Source organism: Larus michahellis, chromosome 9, assembly GCF_964199755.1.
Source record: "Larus michahellis chromosome 9, bLarMic1.1, whole genome shotgun sequence".
NCBI classification, from domain to species: domain Eukaryota; kingdom Metazoa; phylum Chordata; class Aves; order Charadriiformes; family Laridae; genus Larus; species Larus michahellis.
The window spans coordinates 49,145,795-49,158,570 of record NC_133904.1 but is presented as its reverse complement, the minus strand read 5'-3'; the positions used below and the strand labels follow the sequence as shown (position 1 = coordinate 49,158,570).

General features: G+C 42.0%; 1 protein-coding gene across 2 annotated transcripts in view; it reads left to right on the top strand.

Moving 5' to 3' along the window:
• LOC141748326 (vascular endothelial growth factor receptor kdr-like) overlaps positions 1-12,435 on the top strand; it is a 136,711-nt gene extending 124,276 nt beyond the window's left edge. For both annotated transcript variants that reach the window (XM_074600204.1, XM_074600203.1), the window contains exons 29-30: positions 1,214-1,308; positions 10,559-12,435. In XM_074600204.1, coding sequence (XP_074456305.1) covers positions 1,214-1,308; positions 10,559-10,769 — 306 coding nt within the window. In that variant the 3' untranslated portion in view covers positions 10,770-12,435. The remainder of the gene's footprint in view (positions 1-1,213; positions 1,309-10,558) is intronic.
• Positions 12,436-12,776: the final 341 nt, after the last annotated feature.

Below are 12,776 nucleotides of genomic sequence, written 5' to 3'. Positions count from 1 at the left end.
TCGCAAAACAGTTCAAATGCAACAGAACCCCCCAGAACATTTAATATTTTTAAAATTACTTAAAACAAGGACTGTGCATGTCTGTGAACTTACGTAGCACTTAGCACAACAGCAGCTTGATCTTAATTGCAATCTTGAACTCAACTTCAAGTGCAGCGAAATCACAACCTCAACTCTGAAACTAATCAATCCAGTTTTGTTGGACAGCTCATAAGAAAGTCCATAACCAAAGTACAACGAGCCTTTTAGGCTATAGATCTTTGCAAAGCACCTGGATTTGCCAAAACAATACTGAATTTCCACTTCCTTAGCATTTCAATGTTTCTAATAGTGTATTTCTAGTAGGTATTTAGGGTACTTTTTCTCTGAGGAGCCTAGCCAGTATTATTGGATATATTCTTTATGAATTTCTGTCTTTTCATATTCCAGCTATCCTACCTAGATGGTATCCATATGTCATGCTTAATATCAGTTTCAAGTTTGAAAATGTCAAATTATTTTTTGATATGTTCGTTTTAAGGGTGCTCTTTCAAAATACAGCTCAAAAACTTTATCATCACAAAACCAAGGCAAATGTTCTCAGGCTAAGTAGCAGCATTGTCAGGAACAGCTGGATAAAAACTGATAACATAGGCCCTGATAAGAGAATATTCTGAAGAATGGGCTTAATTTCATACACCAGCTGGACGTATCTCTGTGTTAAGCACTTTACTAATTAGCATACAATTAAGAGTTTTAATGCATTTGCCCCCCCCCCAGGTTGTTGGTTGGAATGTTGTGATTACACAGAATAGCTGGGAGCTCCTGTATTAGTCCCAGTACACGAGTATCAGTATGTGACACTACAATACAAGACCTACAGGTAGTCAGTCACCTTGTCGTCGGTCTCTCCCTGATAACTGCGCAGACAGGGGTCCCCAACCTCTACAGGCCACAGTGAAGGAGAAGTTGCATTCTCCTGCCCTGGCTTTGTCTGCTCTGTAGCTGGAGACAGTTTTATAAGGTGAAATTCTATCAACTTGCCTAAAAGCAGTATCATCACAAAGTAAGATAGTTGGAATTTGGGATTCTGACTCCTTGGCTTTCCTTCTCTACTGACTTTAATAGTGGTTTAGTCTGACTCCACGCTCTCCCCATGGAGGCTGTTTCTAATTTAAAAGTGCTGTCATGATCATTTAACACTCTGCTGACGTTCTCTTCTTTTGCTGCTCAGGAGTCGGACAGTGGGATGGTGTTGACGTCAGATGAGATAAAAAGCCCAAAGAGGCTGGAAATCCGTTCTTGGCCTTACGGGATCATGGCTCTGGCGTAAGTACTTTTTGATATTTCATTTTCAGACAGTTTCCCATTCAGAAAAAATGCCTGTGAAATTTGCAATTTTGTTTCTGATTTCAAAAGGAAAACTGCTAGACTGTCTAAAGAAGCTAGAAGGAGAAGCAACTCTGGCTTTCATTCCTACAACTGAAAGACCGTGGTTAATGTATTTTAAGATCAAGAAAGTTATAATGTAAACTTTGCTTCCAGAAAGAAGTTGAACATAAAACAGAGTTGCCAGTCTCTGAAAGGAACACCGCGCTGTTGCATTTAAGTTACAGGAAGGATAATTAACATGAAAAATGTTGATTCACATGATAAAAATGAAAAATCATGTCATCAGCTTTGAGCACATAATGTCTCGTCAATCAATTCAACTCTTCTTCCAAAATGCCAAGTTGCCTTGTGATTCTGAATCACATTCAAAAAACCAAGCGAGTGCTGTCTAGTGAAGCTGGTGTCTCCTGTTCATGATCTGATCCCCTGGGGCAGAATACGCTGCACACAGCAAGTGACAGGAGTAAAAGAGCTGAGAATATACATATCTACTTCAGCTGATTCTTGACTGCCTCTCTAGTGTTCTCTTTTACTTGTGGAACAAACTTTGAAGAACTTGATTTATTAATCCAGAAGATAACATTTATATTTATACCAGTGTCTAACAAAGCTATGTTCAACTTTAGACACAGAGAGGGACTGGCACCTTTAAGGCAGCATGTATAGTAAAGAACAGCATAAGCACTGCAAAGCATTTACCAGAACCAGGATTTCCACATTTGCTTTGTCATAGCTATGAAGACAGCCCTACAGAGAAATCCCTTAATCCTACCTATGAATTATATTGCCCATTACCCTATGAATTATATCGTTCATATTTGGTTTACAAATAGAGGCTGTGCCAGTGTTTGGTATATGTTTATCCATTCATAATACAGACGATCACAGAAGAATAAAAACAGGTATTTTGCTTTTAGCTATCAGTTAGCGCACAGTTCTTTATATTTCTGTCACAATCAAGCACAGGCAGAGAGTTAACCTGGTAGTGAAATTGCTCTTCTCCACTTTCCTAGAAAAGTATAGTAACAATAGTAACCCATTTTACTGATTCAAATGTCAACTTGGAGAATTTCAAAGAATAACTACCCAAAATATTAAGAAAGAAGCAATTCTGTAGCAAGGAATTCCGTGTCTTTTCAGTTAATTAAGCTAATTAGACTTATACTGAATTGCCTAGAGTTTCCTCTGTATTAAACTCAATGATCTTTCCCACCAGAGCAATTGCTTGTTCTACATCAAGTCACTTTTTTTTTTTTTACATTAAAGAGAAATGATAGATGCGAAAAAACTAGTGCAACTTCTGCATAGTACGGGAGAGTTCACGTGAGAGCGCACAGTCAGAACGCAACAGTATTTCAGAGGGGCTAACTCCCTCACTCAGAGGGAAAAGCAAGACAGAAGGAGCTTTACTTGTCTTTTCAGGCCTTAAAACCATAAATTCCTAGATGCTTGAAGGCAGGAAAGAAGAAAGAGGAAAGGGAAAAGGTTACGCAAGGAAGGCTGGAGAGCCTTGAGCACTAACTAGAAGCACTCAAATGTTACAGATTCTCCTGGATATGAGTGTGACTTCAGGAATAATGTTGTTCAGCAATATTTCCTCTGTAGTACTGTCCTAGCATCGTCCCTGTCGGGGGATTAGCAGATATCTAGATACGGTTCCATGTTCTTATCCTATGCACACGCTGAGAGGATTTCTGCACAGCACAGTGCATTGCTATGGAGACCAAATGGCATCAGCTCTAAAAAAAAACGGAGCTCAAATGTCAGGAACTGCATTACTCTGGTGCTTTACCTGGGCTGATTTACCTCTCTTTTCTGCATGATGTCATGTTGACACAAATCCAACACATACACACACACAAACAGCCTCCCTGATAGGATTTATCCTTCTAAAGATTTCTGTCAGTCACCTCTGACTGCCGTTTCCCCTACTGCATTTGCCGCATTTAGACAAATAGTTGGCAGAGGAAGGTTCTCTCTCTCCCCCTTCCAGGCTTTCCACTGAAAATCAGAAAAATCAACATCCAGCCAGATGTAGAAACACAAAAATTCCATAACAGCCTGTTCTTTCGAGATTTCCAGGAAAACCTTCTGAACTGCTATCAGGCCCACCGGGAGTGAAGGTGAAGTGAGGCGGCTCTGCTGGGTTCAGTGCATCTCTGCCTGACCCACCCCAGCTGGGGCTCGCCCCGATTACAGTCAACGCTTCCACAGGGATTCCATTCTTCGTGAGATACCCGATACTTTCTGTGCCAGCCAAACCGCGAAAGACCATCTTACCAGAGGTCTGCTATAAAAGCAAACCCTGCAGCAAGCTGTTTGTTGTCTCCTTATTCCCAGGACCGGGGCTACCATTGAATGGACAGAGATGTGTTTTTTCTCGGCCACATCCTTCATTGAGTGTTTGAGGTCCAGCTGAGAAAGCTATTTTGTCAGCTTCTTTTTTTGTTAGTCTTGCAGACTATCATTGGCACAAATAACATTTTTTACATAGTCACAGAGCATCCTGACGCCCTCTCATTTGAGGACATGAAACCCCTTGGTGCTCCTGCACTGCTAACTTGAAAAACAAGCCTCAAAAGCATATAGAATAGTCTAGGAGAGGTCAGAAGAGAGTGTTGGTTTAACAGGGGAGATAAAGTCACCCTTGTTAATTGTGTATCTCTATCAAAAACATTTACCCTGGATCCTTTTCAAACAGTCTTTCTTTTCTAAAACAAAACCGTTCAAAGGCTTAGTGTGTTTTCTAAACCAGGGTGGCTGCATTTACTTTCTTGCCAAAATCTTGATGCTTATTTATCTTGCATTTATTTCTCTGTCAAGTTTAAAATTTGGCAACACTACACACCATGGAGTGTCAGTGTCAAGAGTTTACTGGAGATGAATCTGATACTCTGGGCCTGGGACCGCTGTTAGACTGGACTAACCATTTCTGAGCTCTAAACGTTTCATACTGCTAAAGTATAAAGTCACAACAGAAGCTGCAGTGAGAGATGGGAAGATTGACCGGGATAATGACACCGGAGTTAGCATTCACGGAAGCGCATTCAACATAGAGGGGATTTAATGATGGGATGACTCTGGTGTCAAGTTTCATCTCGTAATATTAACAGGCCACTGCCAAGCACTGCTTTAAAATTCTCCCAGAGACTCTATAATCAGGTTATTGTTTAAAATTACAATAAGTCTGCTATCTGCTCAGTTGTCCTCCCTCCATTCCTCTCCCTTCTCTCCCCTACCCCAGCTGCTCTGAAATTACTTATCTGGTTCTGGCCAAGTCCCATGACACCAGCTGATCCGCTCTGGGCTCTGGATGCTGCATCCAGATCCCATCACTGAGGGCTCTGCCTTTGCCAAAGCCAAACTGGGCCTAAGGCAAGTCAGTAACGCTGAAACTAACTGATTTTGCTCAGGAACATTAGGCATTCATGTCCAAAAGCAAGACGCCCAACAAAAATACAACCCGGCTGACTGGGCTCAAATCCTTTTGCATCATCTTAGAAAGATGAGGTGTGGAAATGTTTGCTCCATAGCAGAACTTAGAAGATTTTTCTTCCGTGACGAGCATGCTGAGATAGCAAATGTACTTACTGTTGTGTCCGGCAGCTCCTTGCACTATGACCTGACTTGAGCTCTCCAAAATATAGGTAACTTTGAAGGAGTAGCTACTCGGGAGTTACGTATGCCACTTTTTCCTAGGATTATGCTATATGCTTACAGTGGCAAGGACTAAAAGGAGAACTGTGAAAGGCTGCACTCCCCAGCGTGGTTCGGACTGCGGTGCTTTTCATCTCGCTGCAGTTCAAGGGCTGGAGTCAGTCTCAGGGCCAGCTGTTCGACTCTGCCACGCATGCAAGCGGACACATGCTCGATGAGTGGGTGACTTTGGCCTGTTAAAACTTTATTCTAGCTGTACTTTGTGTTCAGAAGTATTTCAAAACAATGTATTCTTGATCCCCTTGAGTTCTCTGTGCCAGCAGACTACTGATGCACTGATATTGCCAGAGGGGAACCCAGGATTAAATTCTTACTGCACAGCACCCCCTCTAAATTGTATTAAAGCAAACCATGAACAGTCATAACTATCAAAAGAAAAAATAACCCTTTTCTTTTTTCTTTGCAGAAAAATTAAAAAAAAATTAATCACTCTGTGCCTCATTAAACACCTATGAAAGCTGTTATAAAGCCCTGAAGCCCCTACATTTTATTACGAGATGCAGTCATGAGACAAACAGCTCTACTTGTCAACGCTCAGCCCAATTTCTCATCTTTCCCTAAACACAGCTTCTGAACAAGGCCAGGGTTTCTACATGGACGCAACAGTCTATTAGTTTTTCCTATTGAGGGCAAGATACTCAGGCATCTTATCGCAAAGCAGTAAGTGCTGCTCCACAGCACTGGGAATAAGTGCTACTCTTGGTACTGGGGTCCATCACTGGACAGGGTGATTTTCTTGCAGTCATCCCTTTCTCCATGCTCCTCCTCAAGTCGTTGACCCTGAGATTTAGGCTAATAGAAACTGGCTGCCTCTCACTTAAATAAACAGCTCCAGTAGTGATTTCCCAGCTCTTTGATGATTTCAGTATTTTTCTACCTCTCATCAAAATCTCTGGTTCATATGGCAGGATGAAAAAGTCTCATTAGGTCATTTAGGCCTTCTAGCTATTACAAGATTATCCTCCGTGGTATCTTCTGAACAACTTTGACACCTCTCCAGAAAACTGAAAAGATTGTGAAAGATTGCTTAATATTCAGGCTAACTTTTCCTTCATCTAGTTTAATTCCTAGACTTTTCAGCTTCATCTATACCAGGAAATCTGACAAAGCACAGTAAAATCGTGAACTGCTAACAGCTCTCACCACCCCCGGTACTACACCAAAATTCACTTGTCCAAGCTTGTGTCTGGGGCATGAGATCTACTAACTATATTGTGGCCCCGCACAGACACACTACACGTGCCTGCCATAGCATAGAGCCCAAGCTCTGCGGTAATCAGGCTGCCTGATACAGTCCTACTTACAGAGCTGGCAGGCTCCCAGTTATCGACACTGGGTCCACACCAGTAGGTTCCTCCACCTCATTTGGTCTTACATCTAACAGGCTCGACACTGGCACCAGGCTCAGAGACACTACAGAAATACAGCCTGAAGTGTAGCAGGATTTGCTGGTAATTATGAATGTCACTCTTAGTTGATTTGCTGTTACTGATTTCCATTCTTTTAATCTTCTAGTATGGGTTCCTCCAGTGTTTTCATCAATATTGTACTTGCCCCAAAAACGTGCCCAGCTTGTAGGTATTTTTCTGAGAGAGAGGAGTCCAGTGCTGGCTGACTTTACTCTCAGCCCATGAAACAAGGCTGAAGCCAGCTCATCCCCTTCTGTGAAACACATTTCCCCAGCCAGCTCTCCACAGAAACGTGCACATTATGAAAAAGGGTCCTTTAGGTTAAAAACTCTGTTTGAGGACAGGAAATGGCAGTGTTCGGATTCTCATCTTTCCCCTTATCCTGCCCCAAACGGTACACATTCTTGCAAGGACAAACAAGTTTTCAGGTTGGTCATTGTGTAAAACGTGACCAGCTTGGGTCTGTGAGCAAATGTGTTTCAGCTGAATGTCACAGTATTCACACATCAAATGATCAGTATTGTGCTGTGGTGAGAATCCTAACAGTCAAGTGAGACTGGGCTGAGACATTCACAGTTATGAACAGATTTATCAAAACTGAACATCTCTTTTATCGCCTCCTGCAGCTGCAGCATTCAGAAGTCAGGCAGAGGCAAAATGAGCAAGGAGATACCTTTTGGGGCAGTCTAATGCCCCGAAGCATTGAAGCACTGAACCAAGTAATGGGTAGCTTTTAATTAAATTATTTAATTACATAACCATTATTAACTTCTGTAGCTGCATAATTGTGTGATTAATCAAATCTAATGCCTTCAGTCAGAAAATGTTTATCGGTGGGGCTCAGGGAGAATTTGTCTGTCTTATCCAGGGTAGTACAATTGGCTCCCAGCATAAAGGGGCTTTTGCTTTCCTCTGAAGCATCAAGTACTGACCACCGCCAGAGGCAAGACTGACGTCTGATTCAGGGTGGCAGTTTCTGTGTAGCAAGTGAGATTTCAAGGACAGACAGAAGAGGGATGCTGCAGTCTCGTTTCCCAATATACAGTCCAAGCATATGTACTTTTCTCTGTCTCGTGAACAGAGTAGACTGAAGTGTCGGTAATATAGAGCATTAAAGGGAAAAACGCAAAGACCCTCGGATAGCTTTAATTTAGGAAATGCCTTTAGATGAAAGGAATAGTTTTGAAAGTTAATTGCATTTTGGTCTGCCATAAGACAGCCAATGACAAAACTTGCTTCTGACTAAACTCATCAGCTTTCTGTCTTTGGAGCAAATATGAGAAGTCAGCATTTAAGAGGCTTTCTTCAAACACCAGCCTGATTTCAGCGATAGGCAGAGTTATTCCCAGATATCCAGTCTCCTGACCTACAGGGGTAGAAGCCTAACAAGAACGCTTGCTGGTAGTCTACATGGGTCTGAAAATTTCCCATTGTGTGGACAAACTAAACCCTAATAACATTTCTTTTTCGCCAGCACTCTGAGATATGTAGGCTGAGGGCCAAGTTAAACAGATACTTTCAAGCTTCTCTCTGTCTCCACTGACAACTTTAATACCTGGCAAATTAGAAGCCAGAGCATCTGTGGAATTGTGTGACAGGAGTCAATAGAACTGAGCAACAAAAAGAAAAATACATAAATAAAGAGTGAAGCAAAGTTGTGGTTCCATTCCTCATACCAGGGCAGAATTTATCTACAGAGAAAGCGTGTGTGTGTGTGGACAGAAAGGCACAGTTGCCAAAGGTATAGTATACAGAAGTTGTTTCCACTCACATTTTTCTCTGGTCAAAGAGGAAAAACTTAGATTATGACAGCAGAGTGTGCTATATTTTTGTTGAAATTCTCAGGGTTACTATTTATTTTAGAATTTCTGCTTTGCCACTCAACAGGTTTGGTTTCAATGCCCTGTGCGGGTCTAAAAGCACAGTAACATCAGCTTTAATCTACAACCTCAGCCTTTGCATTTTAGAAGTCACAAAACACAAGTTTATTCTAGACACACAAAACATGGTGGGCTGGTTCTTCCAACTCGGGGGTCCTGGGTTCACCTCCTAGAGATGAAGCTGGAGATGCAAACATGCTATGGAAAGCCACCACAGCATGCTAAAGTCAAGCCAACTACAAGGCAGCCAGTCTCCCCTTGCAGCTGATTAGAGTTGTAGCTGTTTGTCATGTCTGAATGTAGCCAAATATCTCAGCGCCTGGCTTAGAATGGCTGGCTTCATGGGTACACAGGGTATCACCTACTCCACACGCTCCCCCAAGAAGAGAACTACAGGGATAGATAATCTTCCCCTGGACCCTACAGGCTGTTCAATGTGGCTGTGGACAGATCATAACCCGGTGCTCTGCTCTAGCCAATGCACTGCACACTCGTGACCTTTCCATAATTAGCAAAAATTTTAAGAGATGAGACTGACGCTAGTTCTGTCAGCCAGACTGAGAATATCTGCAGCTTGTGGGAAAACTGAAGCTTTTGACAGGTTCCAGATTCAGAGGCAAGATAACACAACTTCTGAAGTCACAGTAGCGTAATCTAGCAAGACATATTTACCCTTTCATAGTTGAAAGGAGCTGGGCCTACTGTATATTACAATTCTGTCACGCCAAGCATCAACCTGCTCTTAGGCCTGCAGCGGTTCTCTCTGCTGTACCATCACAAAAACATGACAGCACACACAGCTGGTGTCTTGGATCTGCTACTTTTCCTATTCATTATTTTTGTCCCCCTTCCTCCAGTTACTGTATCTGTCTCTTAGCTCTTGCTTTGTTTCCTGGGGCAGCAACTGGCTTTGCTCTCTTTCTAAAGCACTACACTCTGAATCCATGATCGACTGTTGGCGGCTGCAAGCACTCCAGCAGTACAAATAAAATTGTAAAATTCATTATGCTTATTATTTGATGAACTGTTGATTTTTCAGATTTTTTTTAGGATTATTAGAAGGTAGCTTGACGTTCCTTGAAACACACATGAAATACACACACAAAGTGCTTGAGCGCTGCCTGCATTTAAATTCTCCCAGGCACATTCATAAGTCATTCTAAACTGAGACATGAGCAATGCCATAATTAGCCTGTGAGCGAGGCTTATCCCAAAGAGACGCACGTTAAAGGGTCCCTAAACAAAGCGGAGAAGTTCAAAAGCCATTCTCACCTTGGGATCCTTTTGAGAACCAACTCTAAATTATCCAGACCTCTTCCAACGAATTCCTCAGATGGAAGAAACCAGGCTTAACAAAACATTATTTTTAAGGCAGCCTATGACAGAAAGTACCTTTTTTTTTTTTCTCCACAACACATGCTGCTCCTCAAGGTCACCTTGTGATACAAATCCTCTCCGGGGTTCTCCTACTTTTAACATTGAGGTTACTCCGTGTGATCTAAGTTGCTTCTCTCCCACCGCCTTCATCACCTATAATAGGAGAAGACAGCAGGAAATGAAAGCTGGCTCTCTCTAATAGCATCAGTTACAGGCCAGCAGTTGTAACGTTGAAAAGCGCTGCCCTTCACTAGCTACTGCTCAGTAATTTTAAAGGGCTAGAGAATAGAAGAGAGATTTTGCCCTACACTGCAAGTCTGTGTTCAACACACTCTCTTGCTTTCAGTATCATTTTAAATTAGAGTCTGTCACAGATTATCCATTATTTCATCCTTTATTATACTTAAAGAAAAGTCATAGCCTTCAGTTCCGCTTTCAGAAAAGTCAAATTTTTACTGACCTGTGTCAGAACAATGAGAGAGAGTATTATTGTATGTATAGGACAGGTGCATTTATAACCAAGATATATATAGTGCAGTGAAATGCAGTAAGCTGAAAAGACAGGGCAACCGGACTCCTGGATTTACTCCTAAATCTACCCTTAAAACACCAAGTTATTTGAAATACCTAATTCACTTCCCTTATCCAATCTGTAAAATGTCACTGCCTTAGAGGATGCTGCAAAGGTAAATTGGAATGTTTTACATATTTACTATTTTAAAACTAATTTTGACCATTAATTACACATAGAGACAAAACCTGACAGCGACAGAGTCAATATATTGCACTGTTTGTTCTCAACAGGCGGAGAGCTGTTAGCAAGAGCAAAGAATCCATATTATCTGATCACGAGCGTGAGGCTGTCAAATACCAGCCAGCAGTACAGGTAGAAGAGGACACCATGGACTTCACACTGGAAGACTCTGTTCTCCTTCCTATGGATCCCAACCTGGAATGCCACAGCCCACCTCCAGATTACAACTCCGTCATTCACTACTCGGCCCCTCCGGTGTAATCGGCCCAGCCTGACACAGGGCACCCTGCACCCCTCAGCCCTGCTAGATTCTGACATGCCTCCACGCCTGGAGAAAGAGGCTGGGTAACAAGAGAAGGGAAATCTGACAGGACAATGGTTCATATGTTTCTTCTGGCACATCTCTGATGTGAATAGAAACATTTTAAGAGCATCTTCTTTGCTATCTTCAAAGGCCTATTGCAACACACGCAGTAAACTAAAAATCTGCCTATCAGAATCGTAAGTAGGAGCTGTAACCCAGAACCACGTCCACTCCTTCCTCCCCTGGCTGGGAATGGTCATTGGCATTTGCAGATTTACAAGTTCCTTCATTCATATTTTACTCCATAAGAGTCCTGTCAAACCAGTCGTGAAAACAAGACTCATTCTACTGGTCCTGCACACATCCTGCAGGGATTCTTTAGTACGATGCTGTAAGGGATCAGTTGAAAACAGCAGCCATACACACTAACGTTTCGGTTTTGGAGAAAATCCAAAACTGAAACACCATTCTTGGGATCTCACCTTCCGTAAATATTTCTGAAATATTTTGAAATCCAAAATCTTTTGGTTACAATTTGTGATTTACTAATTTCCACTGCCTATAGAATACACTCCTAGCAAGGATACGGCACAAGGAAAGCAGATGTTACTCGTGTATCAAGAGGCAGGCCGCTCTTTTGGGCCATCAGGGCGTACAATGTGGTTACATCTGTTTCCCTATGTTTTCTCCTTGTTCAAACAGCAATTTATTTAACTTACATGCAATAGGGAGCCCTGGTAGAGATGCATCTGTAATGACTGCAAAGCAAAATCACTGCCTTAAATGAGAACCTTCTTAAGCTTAAATAGACAGAATTTCCCAGCGCACGTGCACGCGTGAATGTGCATAAATTACTCATTAACAACATGAGAGTTACACATAAATGCACATACACCCTTGAGGCACCAGAAGGGTACCAGCATTTTTATGCTTCCTTTATGCACACAGGCTATTTACTAAAAAGAAACAAGAAAAAAAAGCATTTCCTTTGGATTCTGTGGCAGATGCCCAACAGTTTGATCCTGGGAATACCAGCCCATGCTAAACTATAAGCATATGTGACACATATTCATTTGTGACTGTCCTGCCAAGGTAAATATTGGTATGATATGCAACGCCCCCTGCATCTAAGCCCTTCATAGTAATTCAAAGCTTTTTTTTTTTTTTTTTGCAGCCTAATCATGCAGGGCTGAACGGATCACAAATTTGAGAAATTCAAAGTGTGTTGCCCCCAGCCCAAAAGCTGTGCGTGGCAGGGACTGTTGCCCTGCAAATATGTATACCCAGGTCCCATGCGTACCCCGTGCATACTCACAACTTCAAAAATAAGCAAATAACGATTGTCATTTAATGTGCTTTGTAACAATCAATCAGAGTTGACTTCAGAAATCTAGGAAGAAAGACAGAATCTAGGTTGCAAGTACAAAAAGCAAGGATGAGAAAGATGTTCATTGACACTCAAGGCTATAACCGCCTAAGTTATAAGCCTGGATCTGTCAAGGACTCACTCTCTGTGCAGTTTCTTCCAAGGTCTGCACAATCCTTTCCTTCTCTTCTTAGACTTGACGCTGATTTGACTTCTTCAGAGAAAAAGAATTTTTCTTCACAATTACAAACTTAAGGAAGAAAAAAAAAAAATCCAACACCTGCAAAACAATGACGTTACCTTGGCAAAGAGCCTGGACACCCTCGCAGCAGTGAAGAAAATGTTTCTGGATGATGGGTTACAGTTGGTCACATTGAAGTAAACACAAACAAGCCTCAGGTATTACAAAGGGGGAAACAAATCTCCAAACCCCGCACCACGTTAACTGTGAACGCTAAAGCATCTGAAGTATGGGCTTCTGGGAACTGCACTTCTCCTTGACTTCAGATTCGATGTATTAAGGAAATCACCTGCAGTAATTCACGAGCCCCTTGCTCATAGTGCACCTGGTAGAAAGCTGTGGTCTGTAGTTGCTTTA